The following is an 18,473-nucleotide window of genomic DNA, read 5'->3' as shown; positions in this document are numbered from 1 at the left end:
CCGGTGATACTGCATGTAAGAGTCTAGTACTGACAGATATGATTACTTACAAATATATAAAAAATTGTAGCCTTAAATGTCTCAGAGTATCTTCCATAATACCCAAATATTCATACTAGGAGAACATATCAGAAAAATTAAAAATGTACAAACACTGGAAAATCAGAATTGTGCCTAACAAACAAGTTCAGTGCTTTAGAAACACTGAAACAAGCAAATGCATATAGATGTGGAATAAAGAACCCTAGTTCTTTGCCTTTACAAAATGAACTTCAGCAGAGTAGCCATTTCTAAAATCTTTTAGTAGTTAGAATAAATATAGGCTGACATAAAAGGATTTTTACATGTTGTGTAAGGTAAAATGTCCACATGTGGACAATTAACTTTTTTATTTCAGACACTACTACACATTTTTAAATGGTGCAGAGCAAAACAAAATTTATTAAAAATGCATGTAACAAAACTGGCATTCCTCATGGTATTTAATAATCTTTATGCAAGTAATTAATGATAAACTTTTTCCAACATTTTTATCCTTCAGTTCACCTTAGCCTAAACATCAACCCAAGAAGATGAGACCAGTATTGCCTTAAGTATCTCTTAATAATAGTAGCTTAGACCAGCATTGCCTTATGTATCTCTTAATAATAGTAGCATCATTAGGTAGCAAAAAATGCAGAATGTAATGTAAATAAATATAGCATGACTTACAGGCACACAGAAAAAGCATTGGTAGATTGATGCCCTGCATTACATTTAGTTGAGAGGGAAGGATTCAATGTAGTCTCAATACAAACAACCCATTAGTTCAGCGCAATGGTCCACTTCACAGGCAGTAAAAATGCATCTCTTTTCTAAAGGTAGCCACAGACATTAAAGACAGAGTTTGTTTGTGTCAGCCCTGACCTCACTGCTTTGACTCTACTTGTCTTAGGTAGTGGGGAGCACACCCAGGATGCTCTGTCAGAAGTCTAACAGTGAATGCTTTATGAAACTGGTCAAACAAAGAGACACTTCTTCCACAGATTATGCTTCTATTTATGCATAAACTGCAACACTATCACCAGATTTAACAGCCCTGAGGATCCTTCCTTGAGTTTGCCTTTGTATGACTCAATGCATTGGTCATTTGTGTGATATAATAAACCTTTGCCAATTCACACTAAGATTAGACGACAGTGTGTTAACTGACCCAGCCATTTTTTAAGTCGATGGACATGTTTCAGTCCTTACATTCACCAGGCATCTTGCTGCATATTAATAAAGTTGACAGAGAGTTTAATACACTCTGAGGATGACTAGGACATATCTCTAGCTTCTTCAGTCTCGACAGAAGATCTCAAAATATGAAAGGAAAGATTATGGTGAGGCTTGGACTGGGTTAATGCACTTGACCTGTGTTTCAAATCAAGCTGTTAGTTATCCCACTGTGCCGCTATAACTTCAATAAAAATATAAAAGGGAAAAAAAGACACTTATCTGATGAATCTAAAACTTGAAGGTTACTTGTTTCTTATAGTAAAGAGACTGGAAGTGTATTATAAGGGTACAGATCTACAATTTGATGTGTTAACAACATAAAGTTTGTTCAGACACTGTCATAATTGTTGGTTCCCTACAAATACATACAGTAGCACCATTAACAGAAGTTCTAGCATAAAAATAAAGCATTGGATTTAAGGGTGCTGTATCAGGAACTTCACAGTTAATTTCAAAATGTGAAGCAAATAGTTTCTTTTTATAGAACTTACTAATACATCATTTGACATGTAATAAAAATTGAACGGTTTAACTCTGAGAATAATCAACAAAAACTGTGAAAGCAGACAAGTTTTTTCATAGCCTGAACAATGTCAGTGAACTTGGCAGAGAAATAATAATAGATGGCATGGTGATGGTATTTTTACATAAGCTTTCTAATTTCAGTCCATTTTTGGCATTGAAAATATGGTATCTATTAATAAGTTGCTTGTTCAATATTTGCTCACCAACCTTTATCATTTAAACCCTTGGGTCATGTTGCTTGAAATACAGTCATTGCTTGCATTTCCACTTCCCTCTTGGCAATCCCTCTGGTATTTATTCATAGAATCATAGAATCAAAGAATCATTGCATGGTTTGGGCTGGAATCGACCTTAAAGCCCATCCACTCCCATCCCCATGCCATGGGCAAGGACACCCTCCACTAGCCCAGGTTGCCCAAAGCCCCATCCAACCTGGCCTTGAACACTGCCAGGGAGGGGGCAGCCACAGCTTCTCTGGGCAGCCTGTGCCAGGGCTTCACACCCTCACAGAAAAGAATTTCTGCCTAATATCTAATCTAAATCTATCCTCCTTCAGTTCAAAGCCATTACCCTTTGTCCTATCACTCTCTGCCCTTGTAACCAGTCCCTCTCCAGCTTTCCCGTAGCCCCTTTAGGTACTGTAGGCTTTTACAAGGTCTCCTTGGAGCCTTCTCTTCTCCAGGCTGAACAAGCCCAATTCTCCCATCCTGTCTTTATAGGAGAGGTGCTCCAGACCTCTGATCATCTTTGTGGCCCTGCCCTGGACTGCCTCCAACAGCTCAATGTCGTGCACTGGGGATCCCAGAGCTGGATGCAGTACTCCAGGTGTAGTCTCACCAGAGCAGAGGGGCACAACCCCCTCCCTTGACCTGCTGGTCATGTTTTTGAAGCAGTTCAGGACACAGTTGGATTTCTTGGTTGCTGTGGCACTCATTTCTGTCTCATACTGAGCTTCTCATCAATCAACACCCCAAAGTCCTTTACCTCAGGTATGGTCTCAATTCATTCTCCACCCAGCCTGTAGTTGTGTTTGGGATTGTCCTGATCCATGTGCAGGACCTCATACTTGGCCTTGCTGAACTTCATGCAATTCACTTGGGTGCACCTCTCAAACCAGTCAAGGTCCCTCTGGATGGAATCCTTTCCCTCCAGCATGTCAACTGTGCCACACAGCTTGGTGGTTTTGACAAACTTGCTGAGGTTGCACAGGATCCCCATGTCCATATCTCCAAGACAGCACTGGTCCCAGTACTCACCCCCGAGGAACAGCAGTCATCACTGATCTCCGTATTATTCTGTATATTACATATGTTACATATCTATGATATTCTACTTATTGTACATTTGTTAATAATTTTTCCAGTACCTGTTTTCCACATCTCTCTTCTCTTTTGTATCTTCACCAGTTTATTACTTCCTCTTTTCCATGCTTTTCTACATTTTGCTAATACTTACTATTTACAGTTTCTCTAGGTTCATTCTGGCAAGTATAGTCAACTTGCATTTCACTCTTCTCCTTCAAATTACTAGTGAATATGTCAAACAAGAACTGCTTTTCCATTACACTAGATCACTTGCTAATTAGGTACTTATCACTACTTGAAATGTTATCTTTTGTTCCTTTGAACTTTTAACTCTTGACCCATTTTCACTCCAACAGACAGTGCTGGGCTGAACTATGGGTTTACAATGACTGTTCTAAAATGTCTGTTTTAGCAGTAAAGTGGGTATTGTCCCCAAGTTTTCCAATGATACCAATGTTTTAGAATGTATCTCCAGAAAATTTCGGGAAAACAACATGGTCTATCCATTTTCTTTATTTAACTACAGTAATGGATGGGCTTTTAAATACAGAAAAAGACGGCAAGAACTGCATGTCTTAGCTGGAATGCCAGAACATCTCTGCAAACCAGACAGAACAGGTCTGCTAGATCCATTCCACACATACTAAAATCCAGTAAAAAACAACCAGCCAACTATCTTTATTTATGAGAGGACTTCATCTGTTCATGATAACAAGAGTTTTACTAACACTATGAGCTCATCCTTGTAAACAAAATCTTACTGTTAGCCTCAGTAGAAAAACAGATAGAAAAGAGGTAAAACTTGTGATGGAAAAAGTACTTCCCGCAACAAAAAGAACAAGAAATAGGATATGCAAAATGAAAAAATTTGGTTTTCCATTTATACTATATTTAAGATATATTGAAAGATTTTTGAACCATTTCTAACTGCCAACACAATTTAAAGTCCCATATAAATTTGCAATAATTCCAGTGACCTAAATTATTCTATTTTACTTATAACTTAAACACATTCCAGCAATCAAGTAGTGAATGTATTATTAACTGATTATTACAGTATTAGGATTTGTTATAATAGAAACTTCTAGAAACAATACAATGAAAAACATACTGTGCATAAGCCCAGTAACACTGCAATGAGAGAAATACAGATGCAATACTGCAATTACAAACTGTTTATAGCCTTTGGTTTCAAACAGTCACTGAATGCCACATTTCTGATTTTATTTTATATGGCATTTGCAATCCAAGCATATGGAAATCCATCCTACCAAAAATTAGTACAGATTTCCCTAACTCTGATAGAGTAAAATGGGAAATATTTAAAAGTGGAATATGTCTGATAGCTGTTTAGAAAACTGATACCTAAATTAATAGAAAATGGATTTTTCCTACCTTATAATCATCCTCATAGTCATTATATCCACAAGTACTAAAGATGTCAGGAAAAATATCTGACCATCCATTACTCGTACAATTTTTGCTAATATTTCCTGTAAAGCAAAAGTTGAGATTTGAATCAGAAAGATATAAAAGTCTCATCATTTGTGAATCTTTAGACAACCTAACTTGTCATTCTCTGTTAATACGCTGCATTTCCTAGCACTCCTATTAAAGCAGTCCAGCCATTTCATTTCATGTGCTCTTCATTCATATTACTTTGGCTTTTACTCTTGCTCTGAGTTGCCTTTGCATGAAAGAAAAAGTAATTCCAAGCTGAATACATACTTCTGCATTGTTAAAACATCTATTTCTGTTACATTTGCAAAAGCCTGAAATATTTTGCTGGTTTATCTAAAGTATTCTAGAGGGAGTCTTTCAGCTCATTCTATAAGGGGACAATTTGTAGGTAAAATAATTTGATAGAAAAGTCATTTAAGTGAGAGTTGTTCTAACATCCTATTTTCTGAGGATGTTATACCAAATGCTCTACTGAAGAGTTTTTACAGCTCTTAGATATTATGGTGATGAATTACTGCTACAGCAAATGTTTGTAGGATTGGTAATGTGCTTCAAAGGCCAACTTATGTTATAGGCTGAAGAACAAGGAAATAAATATGCATGTCACTCTTTGAACCAATCACTAAAACAGTGTAGGCCAAGGAATGTGCAGGAGATATTAAAGTATAGCTGGAAATGAACTTTGAACACAATTAATTTCAGAAAGGATTGTTTGGTTGAAACTGAGAGAAGAAATTGACTCTTTTCCCAGATGAAGTCACACAGATAAGATGGAGGCAACCCATGCTTCTACTCCTTAACCTAAATAATATGAACCAGTGTTCACACAATATGGAACAGCTTCCATAGGAGAAAACCGAAGATTCTGATATCAGAATAAAGAATTGTCATTGAAAGTTTTGTCACTTCCAATGTTCCACCATAGGCAACTTTTGCTCACCTTTTTTGCAGCAAGTTTTATATCCATGATACCTGAAATCTATAATAACACATTGCTTTGTTTTGGAGTTTTCCACTGGTCTTTAAGTGACTTAAAGTTGTGTAGTTTTTACCACACAAGACAAATTTATGTGTCACAGATCAGCTTTGGCCAAGAATAACCAAATGTGTTTATATACACTCCAAGCTAAAGCTTTTGTGATTTTTATCTTGCTGATTGGTTACTGGAATTTCTTCTTTATACTGTATAAAGTCTTCAGTGGAAAGTTGTAAATATCCCACAGTTGACCAACCAACAACCAAATCTTTCCAGCTCATAACAAGGCCTTGACCTCAAACCACAGTGTCTACTCACACAACAGGACCACTTCTGCCACTTGGCATAGGCATGGCATTTTTTAAAGAAAATGTAACCTATTTATACACTGTGAAGAGTCTTCACTTTAAAAGTACATCAAGATTCTCTGACTAGGCAGAGCAGAGGAATGTGTTAACAGAACCACAAATGACGTCAAAGCCAGTTTTGCAAGAAAAAGACTGTATGTACTCAAGATGCTGAAGTATCTTCCACTGTAAGGTCTTCAACTTAAAGACAGGCAATGTTCTAAGAAAGACAGTGTTTATTTCTACAACATTGTCCCATGCAATTAAATATTTCAGATGGCAACCTCATCTAAAAACCTTTTAAGTTGACAAATAAATTTGAATAAAAGATTCACAGAACAACTTTCTGATAATCATATACTTATATCGTCATTTAACGTCATGTAACAGAGAAAAAAACATTGTAAGATAATATAATTGTTTTTAGAGTAAAAAGTCATTTAATATAAAGTTATCAATATTCAATAGAGAATTAACTATGTGGTATGCTTAAACTATAACCTTCACAATTGCAGAGGAAATTAAGAGCCAGTTCTCCAAAAGTTGTAATGATGAGGAGACAACTACTTTTTTAATTCAAAATTTAAATTAAGAAATCTTTTAAAGAATTGATGGCATTTAAAAGCCTACTTATGATATGGAATACTTCTATGCAAAACAAGGTAGCCTACATAATCTCGTAGTAGAATTTTAATTCCTCTTAACCCTGAAAAATCTAAAACATGTATCTCACAAATCAGGCTAATAAAAAAGAGTCAGATTTCTTATTTAAAGGTATTTTTTATAATTTCCTCCCAAAAGAATCAAGTGAATTTGAAATGCACTGTGTACGAATCAAATAAATTATATATTCCTGATCATAATCAAATGATGAAGGTGCTGGGATACTTAGATCTTAATTGAATCAACCATGCATGACGTTTGCTGTCTTCCTTCTCTGAAATTATAGAAAGAGAAGAATTAAAAAATACTCTTAACTGAACATGTACATCTAAAAACTCACTCTGTTCATTCCACAAGCAAGACACACACAGGTAGTTATGAAAAAAGGTGTCTATGGAAAAATTACAGCAAACTATAAAAAGGAAGTGATCTCTCAGTCTTAATGGGACCATGACCAAGTGAGATAGAGTTGTAATGCACTGTGATGTTTAAGGACAAATATTTTTGTTGTTTTATAGGAAAATTAAAATGTTATTGTAATCTAAGATACTAACAGTTGTTAAATATCAAATGTCCAAACACCAGGGAGAGTGTGCATACTCTAGCTTTTGGCAAACTGAGTCCAGATTTTGAATTTTTTTAGGTTTATTAGTTTGCCTTGTCTCATGACAGCACCTTAATATCTTTGTTTGAGTCATCTAAATACTTTTAAGGATTTCACAAGATTTAGTGAAGATTACACATACTTTCCCCTTTATAAACAGTTTAGAACATCCATGATAAACTCATCAAGATTTGTCAGCCCCAGGAATGAAAACCTTTGCTTATCTGTAGATTTAGTTACCTATTTTTTACTGGAACAGACCTTAGGAACAGTTTTGAGAATAAAGGTATTTTAGTCACACCCCCAATTTAGCCTCTGTGTTAAAAAGCTCTCCACAGAGACTTCAAAAGCAGAATTATATCAGTGTACCAAGTTTTGCATCTTTCACCAGCTCCTCATGAGAAAAGATTCTCACATAAGCAATGGGAATAAGATTTTTCCAGCTGCATTTTGAGATACATATGTGAAATACTATGTGTGCATACTCTATTTTTAAAGCCCTACTAACAAGCCAAAGTGCAAAATTAAACCACAGTATGTTATGTTGACAAGTGGATGCAGAGGACAGTAGACTTAAAACAGTTAAATGTTTCAGCAGTCTGAGACACTGATGAGCAATTTTCAAGTTCCATTAGAAAGCAGAATAAAAGGTTTCGTAATAATTACCTTAAATTGCAAAAGTGATAATTTTTAGGCATCATGTATTAATGTTGGATCATTATTCTCATGAAAGCAAGGCAGAGCTCCCCTGCTAAGCACAGAAGGAACAACCTGCATGTGACCTGCTGGCAACTGTTAAAGATGTCAGTCAGGCTCAGCTTCCTTAATAATTAACATAAATAGGTCAAAAAAGAGCAAGCAATGTCTTCAGCCTTGACAAGTGTCATTATATCAGAATATTTATTTAGTATCTAACTCAAAGAATACCATATGGACCACAAAGAAGATTATTTAATCTTTTCATGATGTATGATGAACAACTCTATTAAGAATCTATTATTTTAGCTCTTTAAAAAGAAAGTAAAACCTTAAACTGGAAAAACCCACACATTTATGTTACAAAATACCAAAGAGAAGCCAGCAAAAATACACCTTAAAATGAAATACCTGGTTTGCCAGAAAAAAAGCTAAATACTTTTGGACAAGGGACAGTGACAGTCTCTCCAATCACTGCAGGACGCCAACAGGTGATGTTATCCCAAACTCCAACACATCCTGAAATGAAAACAACAGTTATAGACTTAAAAGCTCAGCCTGGTCCAAGGCACCATAATGTATTTAACTCATAAAGACTTGCTGGAAGCTTTGGATGAGTAGTTCATGAAAGATTAGGTTCTTTCTTAGAAGCTCCAAAGATGGTATTTTGTATGAAAATTTTAAGGAAATCATAAGAGTGCTGATTGACCAGTTTATTTTTAGGTTAGTTAATATGTTGTTTGCAAATGCCTCATTAAAACCATGCCATTTTGATGGGATCATGCTAAGAAAAGATAAGAAAACATTAAAAAAAGCAAAAGTAGTTCATTGGACTCAGCATTGCAAATACAAAAGCAGCACATCATGGCTGGAGAACTTTTTGGAATAACAGGCGTGGACTAGCAAAATCTCTCCTAACTCTTAAAGCAAATAACAGGAATCTGAACAAAGAATGCTTCTGTGTCTTTATTTCAGGAAGAGGGGGGACATAAAAAGTTATAGGCATGTTTTATAGTAGCACCAGTAACACATTGTTACTAGTGGATAGTAACTACTTGTTATGGTTTTGCCCACGCTGATGTCTCTATAAATGTGGCTCAAAAGCAGTATCATGCAAATGAGCATAAATCTCCCTATAGCACTTGGATCAAGCATGCTCTATTTGTTTAAAGGTGACTACTCGCAGTGCAGGCCTTCTAAGGTAAGAGTTATGAGGGTTTCTGAGGGTGAATACAAAGAAGTAAGGAAACGTTACTCATATTATCTCAGTTCATGTTCTCCAAAAAAAGCCACCTCAAAACCCCAAAACCAAAATCAGTGGAAAATTCTGGGCATATATGTCTTCAAATAACAGAGCTATAAATCAACAATTTAATTAATGATAATTAGCTAATTAATGCTACGGAGAGAGACAAAACTCTCAAATCTCCACCAGATTATTAGAAAGCATAAGGAATACCTTCAGTAGAGAAAGTGAAACTTGGATTAGGAACTACTCACATCCATGTATAATGCTGTTCTTCAGAATCTTTATAGTATTAGCAACTGACTATTCATTTACTATGTGCTAGTGAGCTCATGCCCATAATCAAGCAGCCTCAGTTAAATGAAGCCAGAAAAGGAATATTTTAAAGTTACATATTTGTGAGAAAACATCTAAGTGCAATTAATCTTGGACAGCTGGTGTTGCTTTAAAATGTTTAGAATCCTACTTTCAAAGTCCCAAGAATCATAGAATCATTTTGGTAGGAAAAGACTTTTAAGATCATCAGGTCTAACCAGGACTCTAGCACTGCCAAGTCCACCACTAAACCCCATCCCTAAATGCATCTTTTAAATACCTCTAGGGATAGTGAATCAATCACTTTCCAATGATTGATAACACTTTCAGTGAATAAATTTTTCCTAATATCCAATCTAACCCTCCCCTAGAACAACTTGAGGCCATTTCCTCTTGTCCTATAGCTTATTACCTGGGAGAAGAGGCCAACATTCACCTGGCTACAAACGACTTTCATGTAGTTGTAGAGACTGATCAGTTCTCCCCTCAGCCTTCTTCTCTCCATGCTAACAAACCCCAGTTCCCTCAACTGCTCCTCATAAAATTTGTACTCGAGATCCTTACCCAGCTTTGTTGCCCTTCTCTGAACATGCTCCAGCACCTCAATGTCCTTCCTGTAGTGAGGGACCCAAACCTGAACACAGAACTTGAGGTGTGGTCCCACCAGTGCTGAGTACAGGCGGAAAATCACTTTCCTAGTTCTGCTGGCCACACTAGTTCTGATACAAGCCAGGATGCTGTTGACCTTCTAGGTCACCTGGGCACACTGCTGGCTCTCAACAAATGCTCCCAGGTCCTTTTCTGACAAGCAGCTTTCCAGCCACTCTTCCCCAAGCCTGTAGTGTTGCATGGGGTGTTTATGACCCAAGTCAGGACTCAGCACTGAGCCTTGTTGAACCTTAGATGTTGAACCTTGGCCTGTCGATCCAGCCTGTCCAGATCTCTCTGCAGAGAGACCCTCAAACAGGCCAATATTCCCATCCAACTTGGTGTCATTTACAAACCTACTTGATCCCCTCATCCAGATCACTGTTGATGATATTAAACAGAACTGGCTCCAATACTGAGCCCTGAGGAACATCAGTTGTGACTAGCTCTCAACTGGATTTAACTTCATTCACCACAACCCTTTACAGCCAGCCATGTCACCAGGTTTTTTTCCCAGTGAAGCATATACCCATCAAAGCCATGAGCAACCAGTTTCTCCAGGAGGATGCTGTGGTAAACAGTGTCAAAGGATTTACGAAAGCCTAGGTAGACAATATTAAAAACCTTCACGTTTGAATAATTTTCAAATTACATGTAAACTAGGGAATCAAAAGTGTGTTACAGAACTGGCAGTTGGATTCACTCCTGGAGGCATGCCCTAGCTGCAGCTTGAAGGAGAGCCAGTGACAGAGCATTTCCATGGGCCTTGCTTTCCTTTGGAAGACATCTAAGTGTGATGGTTGGGAGGAAGCCTCTGTGCTGTACCAAGAATAGGGTTTGGAAATGAAAAAAAGATTAGAGAATGATTATGGGCTAAATTCTGCATTTGGTCACCAATTCCTTAGAGTCATCTTTATACAGTTTCCCAAGGAAATGCTATTCTCCAGAGGAGTCAGTTGTTCATGGGGACTGGGTCTTTCTTCACTCCTCTTTATACAGCTCTAAATGTTTTATTCAGAAAGATGATGCCAAAAATAAGGGATTACTAATGGGAACACTTCACAAAGTTTATCTGTGTGGGTAGAAAACATGCAATGCCTTATTCTCCACTGCCTTGTATGCTGTATCAACTGCTGAAGAGGTGTAAAAGTATTATTGGTCATTACTTCACACACTTACTCATACTCAGTTCAATGCCTTTTCCATCAAGCACCAAAAATCTCCACAGAGATTTGGAGATTTCTATTGCAGCCTCTCTGGGCAACCTGCACACACACAACTTCCTTTGTGAAGAATTTTGCATTAATCTAATTAGGACTTCCCTTGCTGTAGGTTACTTCCATTGCTTCTTTTTGTTTGGTTGGTTGTTTTTTAATTGTGTTTTATTATTTCTGTTCATATCTGAGAAGAATCTGGCTTCATATTCTCTATAAACCCACAATGTAGATAAAGAGAGCAATCACTTTTCTTCAAGCTGAACAAACCCAGATTTCATCTTTCCTGTATACAGGAGCCCAAAACGGGACTCGGTACTCTGCTGAGATGCAGTGTCACAACAGCCAGAGACAATCACTTTTCCCAGTCTACCAGTTTGCTAATGTAGCACAGTGTGTGGTTAAACATCATTTCTGTAAGGGTGCATTGCTGACTCATGTTTAAATTAATTTATTTCTAAAGCAAAAACCTAAAAATGGGTCAGAAGAATTTAACCCTAAATAATGCTTATTTTCTTCCCAAGAGATCCTGAAGTTGCTAACTGACTTGCAGAATCTAGACTCTAGGAACCTGTCATTAATCAATCCCATCCTTATTTGCTTAATACTGTGTGACTAAGCTTGTAAAGTTCTCCAGTTACCTGAGAAGGACTAATTGTTTTTTTCTCTTACTTTTACTCCTTGACCAATGTATGTGATTCCTTCTTTTAGCCTTACCTTAGTGTAAGGGAGATTTACTTAGGACAGGGAACTGTGAGAGTGGCATTCTTTTTATCTGTCTTCTACAATTGGCTGAGAAGTTCCTGTTCCCATTAACAACTAACTTTTTTCGGGTTTCGGGTCCTTAACTCTGGAATGAGTGTTTCTAGCAACTGACTCAGAATGTATTACTGTTTGAACTCCATAACCATTTGGTTTTTTCCAGATGATCATGCAGAGTTTGTCCTTTGTAGTGTATCTGACCCTACAGCTGTTTCATACATTTCATTAAGAATTAATTCATTTTCTGTTTTACCTGACCACATTCTACTCCCTCCAGCACTTGGGGCTTTTAGCCCCAAGTAATATCTCTGAGGCAATATCTCCCCTCACACAGTGATATCTCTGAGGGAATACTAACTTGGCCATGTGTATATAATTTAGAGGTTTACATTTGAGGAAACTATTTGAGGAAGCCACCCTTTGAAGTCAACAGAACTTACAAATGCTTAGGTGTTTCTGGATTAAAACCAAGACCTACATCTTTATGATGCAACACAAGAGCTTTTATGCAAAGTAAAAGAATATTTACTTCAGCCAATTCAAGTCACGCTTCCTTCCCAATTGATTTTAAGCCAGAAACAACATCAACAACATGACATAGAAGACAGACAAAGGAACTATTTTCTTCATCTGCCAGCACTGAGAACTAAAGTGACAAAATGCAACTCTTTTGGCTTTGATGGATGTGCTGCCTGAGCCAGCAGAAACAAGCCCTGGAGTACACAAGAATAATTAACATCTTGAGCGACTTCAGACCTTTTTAGTTCATCCCCATTTCCACTAACAAGTGAGAGCTGAGATGAGCCATGGCAGTGTTCATGCACACCCATAAAAGCTGATGGCTTTCACAATTTTCCCCTTTGTTCAGTATATTCTCTGTAAAATGGTGGACTTGCCACAATAATCTGCAAACAGTTCAGAGGCCTTGATAAATCTTTGCTACGCTGCTATATGAACTGGTCCAAGGTTTTACTAAAATGGCAGCCAAGCAACGTAGAATTCAGAGCACCATTAGTATCTTTTCCAAAGCAATACCTTATTCAAGCTTCACTTACATTAAGTATTATACAGAAAAACAGAGGCATATCACTATACAGGGTTTTGTCATAAAACACTGCAAGTCACTACTACTTTGTGGGGGATGTATTTTTTACCTGTTTTTCCTCAGTATTTTAGGACCTTACAGGCATCTATGGCACAGGAAAGTGATACTTTTTTCAGACTCCTTTTGTCACGTAGATGAAATAACACAAAAGGTGTTATTTCCTACATCTGGACTACATTCAGCTGCTTCAACAATCACGAGAAAGAAACTTGAATGGTCGTCATAAGAATTCCAAGAAAACATTAAGCCTCAATTTCTGTGTATTTACAGCCTTATTTATTATGGTACAGGAAATCTAAGAAAGCTGCTGAAATGTCCTGCAGGCGTTTATAGTCACTGAATAACTACAGTGTGCTTCTGAAAACTGGGCTGAACGCTGAAATGACAGTGTTATTGGTGCGCTGCTAAGGGCTGTTAGAAATACAACTGTTAAACAATACGTGCTTTTCTGGGCTTTCAGCTCACACCTTTCTTCATTTCCTCCTTCTCCTATTACTACAGATTTCTGACAACAGCACAGTCATATATCTTTTTCTTCTCTTAGCAAAACATGCCCTGAATGTTCTTGTCCTTTCACCCTGAAATGTATGCATACAAAACCAGTCCAGCTCTTGAACTGTCTCAGCTCCTCAACTTTTCCTGTACATCTTGACTACTATACTCTACCTCCTTCTTTTTCTTATTAACAAAGCTAGTAAAGAAAAAGTGGATTTTCTTGGTCTCTGTTTCTGTAGTGTCAAGAACTTCCCTGAAGCCTACATATAAAAATCTCTTGTCAACCTCTTCATTTGCATTATTTGTTTCTCTGGTGTGTATCTCACACCATATCCAAGGAAACAACCAAACTTCCCAGAAAAACTTTGCTTAATGACTTGCTCAAAATTGTGGCCACAGTGTCACGACTGCTCTTCCCTCCTGTTCCACCAGATGATATTGCAGATGCTGTTCTTAGTTTCAGTGAGATCACTCACTCTATTTGAATGTTTGGTCTTTAATGCTTGTGATGCATTTGCAGATACTTTATAATGAACGGAAATGTAGCAGACTAGAAACTACATTATGTTTCTCTTTTTTTCAGCCTACAGAAGTATTGCCACCACACTCTCCACCATGCTGAGATCCAGTCTTTGTGGCAGAGTCTGTATTGGAAAGTTTTGTTTATATATATGCACACACACACACCTTTTATCCATATATTATCCACTAGGTGGCACTTTGCATTTGGATTTTAAAAATTGAAAATTCAAAGACAAGTTTAGCATTTTTTAAAACTGTCTAGGCAAGCAAGATACATGAAACAAAGAGAAAGTGCTTTGAAAATCAGCCAGAAAGTTGTCAGCTAGGCCAGGGTTTATTTTTTGAACAGGAAGTCTTTTTTATTTTTGTACTTAGCTTGACAAAGCAGAAGCAATCACACCTCTTACAGGCAATGTTTTCTAAACTGTAGATCTGAACATCCCAGCATGTTTAGGCCACATGAGAACTGATGAACATATACAGATTTAAAGTTTTTCTGCACTTTCACACACACTAAGAAGAGAAATAGTGATAGCAAACTGGACACAAAGCAAACACGCAGCAGAACTGCTTAAAGCAGTGATAGGAAGACAATAGCAGCAAAAATACTATTGCTCCAAGCTAGTCTGCTGAAGTCATTTGCCCTCCACTTTTATTGGGGCCTGAGTGCCCTTATGGGTCTTAACAGCCCTGATCAGCCTCATGCCCCTGCCCACCATGCTGCCTAAGCCTTCATTGATGTTGTGAATGCACCTGACTTCAGCTTCCTCACAGAAGTACCTGTGCCTGCCTCTACCTGCGTCCCAACCCACCACTATGTCCCTGCCCAGCCATCCCAGGGCTGAACTAAAGCATGGCTGCCTGCACCAGGCAGGATCCCCAACCTATCCTCAACTCTCTCTAGCCCAAGGAGGTTCCCCAGGCCCAGGGCTGGGGCTGCCCTGCCTGGGGGTGGGATGGGCTCTCCCTGCCAGGTTCTGCCCACCCTGCCTGCCCAGGAGCCACCAAACCTCCTCCACATAGATCAGCTGGCCTGTCATCCTCTGAAAACAAAAACACTGGCTGCAAGACGGTCAAGAAGAAGTTCCAACGTGCCCAAGATATGGTTTAGTAGAGGACAGGTACAGTTGGACTCAACGATCTTAAAGGTCTTTTCCAACCTAGTCATTCTGTGATTCTGTGCTGAAATAAAGCACTGCTGTGAAATAGTATGGAGTGCATACAAGTATTATTCAGAAATACTGAGCAAATATAAATGTAAATTTCTTAGATTACTGGTCAACAAAAATTACTCATGCACATCAAGTAGAATTTTGGAAGTCTACATTACACATCAGATTTAACTAGTTAAATAGAATGACAAAACCAGTAGAACTTATCTCATATTCACCGAAAATGTTTGCAGTTTATAGGTTTTCAAAAGCCAGTCCTATTACCAGGAATGACAGAAAATATTGCTACTGGGATTTCTAGGGGATTACTGGCCTCTCACTAAAAGAAACATTTCAGAATAAATGCAGTATTTTCTTTCTGAAGACAGTTCCCATTACAGAATCAAAAATCTATAGGCCGATTTTAGTTTTTAATGTAATTTATGTATTTTCAGTGTATGGTAAGGAAATATGGAAATTCCCAATTAAAATCTTTGAAAAAAAACTTTCAGAAAAATGAAAACACATTTCCATCCACTTTTTTATGATGTAAATCCTGCTTTCTAATTGTTCAAAGTCTTCTTTGGAGAAAGCAGCATTTATTTTTCTCTGACTGGATAGCACTCTAATTTTACCACAAGAACACCCATTTTCTATTATATTGGAAAGACATGCATGGATATATAGTCAAAGCTGTAAGAGGTACCTTCATCTTCCTGTGGCCCCAATTCAGACATGTTGTATATTCTTCTAAAAATATTATTAAATACCAGTCTCCTGTTCATATAACCCCCACCACAAAATACTAAAGTCTCTGTAAAGTATAGGAACCATATATTTCTGTCGGTTTGGATTATGCCTAAACCACACACTATTGGAAAACTTGGAGCTTTTTTACTGCTTTGGTATTCAAGATTGCTTCCTTGTGGTATTTGAACTTTGGATGTCATGGAGAACAGACTGCCATGGCCACAGCTGTCTTTATCAGGACTCAAGCACAAAACTATGTGGGGCAGTATTTCTTTCAGAATCTTCTAAAAAATACAATAAATTCACTTATGGCTGTGCACTTTCCTTTTTCAGGGTTCCAAACACCATTTATTAACGTCTACCACTGAATTTCTATTTACATTTTGGGGATGGGGTGTAGAAATTTCAGACTTGTAAAACTGTAGAATGCATCTGTGACCACATGTTGCCTCTCTTCTTTCCAAAACAGTTTGTTACTGTCACCCTTAGTAACCTTTATTGTGTGAGATTTTTTGCATTTGGCTAATCAGGACATTTTCTTTTTCTTTGTCATTTACTTCCTGTTGGTTATTTTATAGTAGGCAACTCCCTTGACTTGAGGTTCTTTCTCACCTATCATACAGCCTCCTCAAAAGATGAGCCAGCTCTGCCTCTCTTCTGCCCTCAAATAAGTAAGCAGAGCTTCCACAAAACCCAGACATTGTCACACCGTAAGGATGATCAGTTTTATGTGGTGTCATTAACGATGACACTTCAATTAACAGAAGTCAAAACAAATATTCAGAGCTGCCCCTTCAGCTCCCCTCATAAAAGTAAGTGTGAACCAAAAAGTAGCAGCATGTCTGTACTACAGCTAGAAAAGCAGCAGCACAGAGATTCAAGAAAGCTGAAGTTGTCCTGCTAAGAGCTACTGACGCTGTACAAAAAGAAGTTCTATGATCCCACTATCTCATTTAATTCTACCTTTAATGCTACCTTGGATAACTATAAACAACACATAGTCTGACCTAATGACTCATTCTACAGAGAAAATAGCAGGGCGGGACTAGGAATTGATGGAACACCTTCATGACATTTAGAGGATTGAGGAAGGGGGAACCTTGAGAAGATTCCTTTTCATACAGCAAGAGAAAGGCCTCTGTCTTCATGTAAATCTCCTGTTTACTGATGTGAAGGGAAGAGTGATCATCAGGTTGACTTAGTTATGCTCACAGTCAATCCTTCTTTTGCACAGTAGAGATATGTGGGAGTGGGGTGGTGGTTGGAACGCAACATAGGCACCTTTCTTACTGGAGAAATAACCTTAACAGCAGAGGCTACTTGGATACACTAACTTTTGGACAACTTGCCATAGGTCCAACATTTGATTATTTATCCCACCGTTCTGAAGAGCTTTCAGAAAAATGTGTTTGGTTTTATCCACAATATCATGAGCTCAGTGCTGGAATCACTGAGTGAAATTCTATTGGCAGTGTAATTTTCAAGATTAGATTACGTGGTGACATTGGTCCCTCTAGTTTTAAATTTATGAACAAGTGAGAGTATCATTTTAGTAGTCCCGTCTGTTTTAATTTCCCTTTACTAGCTGCATTATGAAGGCTCTCCTTGAGATGTTTATGAAATTTTTTCCAAAGCCATTTCTCTTTCCATCTACATCCCTTCCTCAAAGTTAAGTTGCCATATCTGAAATTAAAAATGTTGTCTAGCATACGGGTGTCACAGAAACACATTCTAGAAAGCAAGAGCCAAAAAGGTCAATTTAACTGTGCAGCCACTCACTCAAAAACAAAACTAACAACAAAACAAGCAAGCCTCAGACTTCATTATTTCAGAATGAGATTGTTTTAGAACTTTTTGTTGGAAACCCCTGTTATAACGTCTACTCACTTAGTTTTAATGTTTTTGATCATAAGATTTCCCTTTCTATTTAAAGATGAAAGGAAATTAATTATTTTATTAGGTAAAATCCTAACTACTGACTAAAGACAGAAGTTTGCAGCTGTCCATTTTTTATGTACTTTCAATCACTTTCACCAAAACCTTTCTGTTTTTTTTTTTTTAAGAAGACATGCCATGGGTAGTAGGTGAAACATAAATTAGTGTTTTCCCATTTGGACTTCAAAATCTGTATCTACTATGAGCTATTTAGAACAGCATTTATCTGCCCTCCCAAAATGAGAGTGGGAAAAAATAAAAAGAATCCTCTCCTAGGCTTCCAGCTAAGGTGCATCCGTACCTCAGGTGTCAAATTATAGGAGGAAAGAAGAAAACAAATGTGGGTGAAAGCTAATGCAGTCTTCATAAAATAAACAACTAGATTTGCTGGAGAGCATTACAGACTAAGGCACTGACATAGATCTTTGGAGAGTGACTTTCTTCCCTAAATGGAGTGTAATGCTCTCTACTAATGGAAGAGCATGTGCTAATGC

At 37.6% G+C, this 18,473-nt stretch overlaps 1 protein-coding gene across 1 annotated transcript in view; it reads right to left on the bottom strand.

Annotated features, from left to right (window-relative positions):
• Positions 1 to 18,473, bottom strand: part of VIPR2 (vasoactive intestinal peptide receptor 2) — a 53,170-nt gene that overhangs the window by 27,935 nt on the left and 6,762 nt on the right. The window contains exons 3-4 of the mRNA XM_084279857.1: positions 8,248 to 8,355; positions 4,485 to 4,582 (exon numbers count right to left, since the gene is read on the bottom strand). Of these exons, the coding sequence (XP_084135983.1) occupies positions 4,485 to 4,582; positions 8,248 to 8,355 (206 nt within the window). The remainder of the gene's footprint in view (positions 1 to 4,484; positions 4,583 to 8,247; positions 8,356 to 18,473) is intronic.

This window comes from Gallinula chloropus, assembly GCF_964237585.1.
Source record: "Gallinula chloropus genome assembly, chromosome: 2".
NCBI lineage: Eukaryota > Metazoa > Chordata > Aves > Gruiformes > Rallidae > Gallinula > Gallinula chloropus.
The sequence above is the reverse complement of the archived record's forward strand: the minus strand, read 5'-3'. Positions and strand labels throughout refer to the sequence as shown.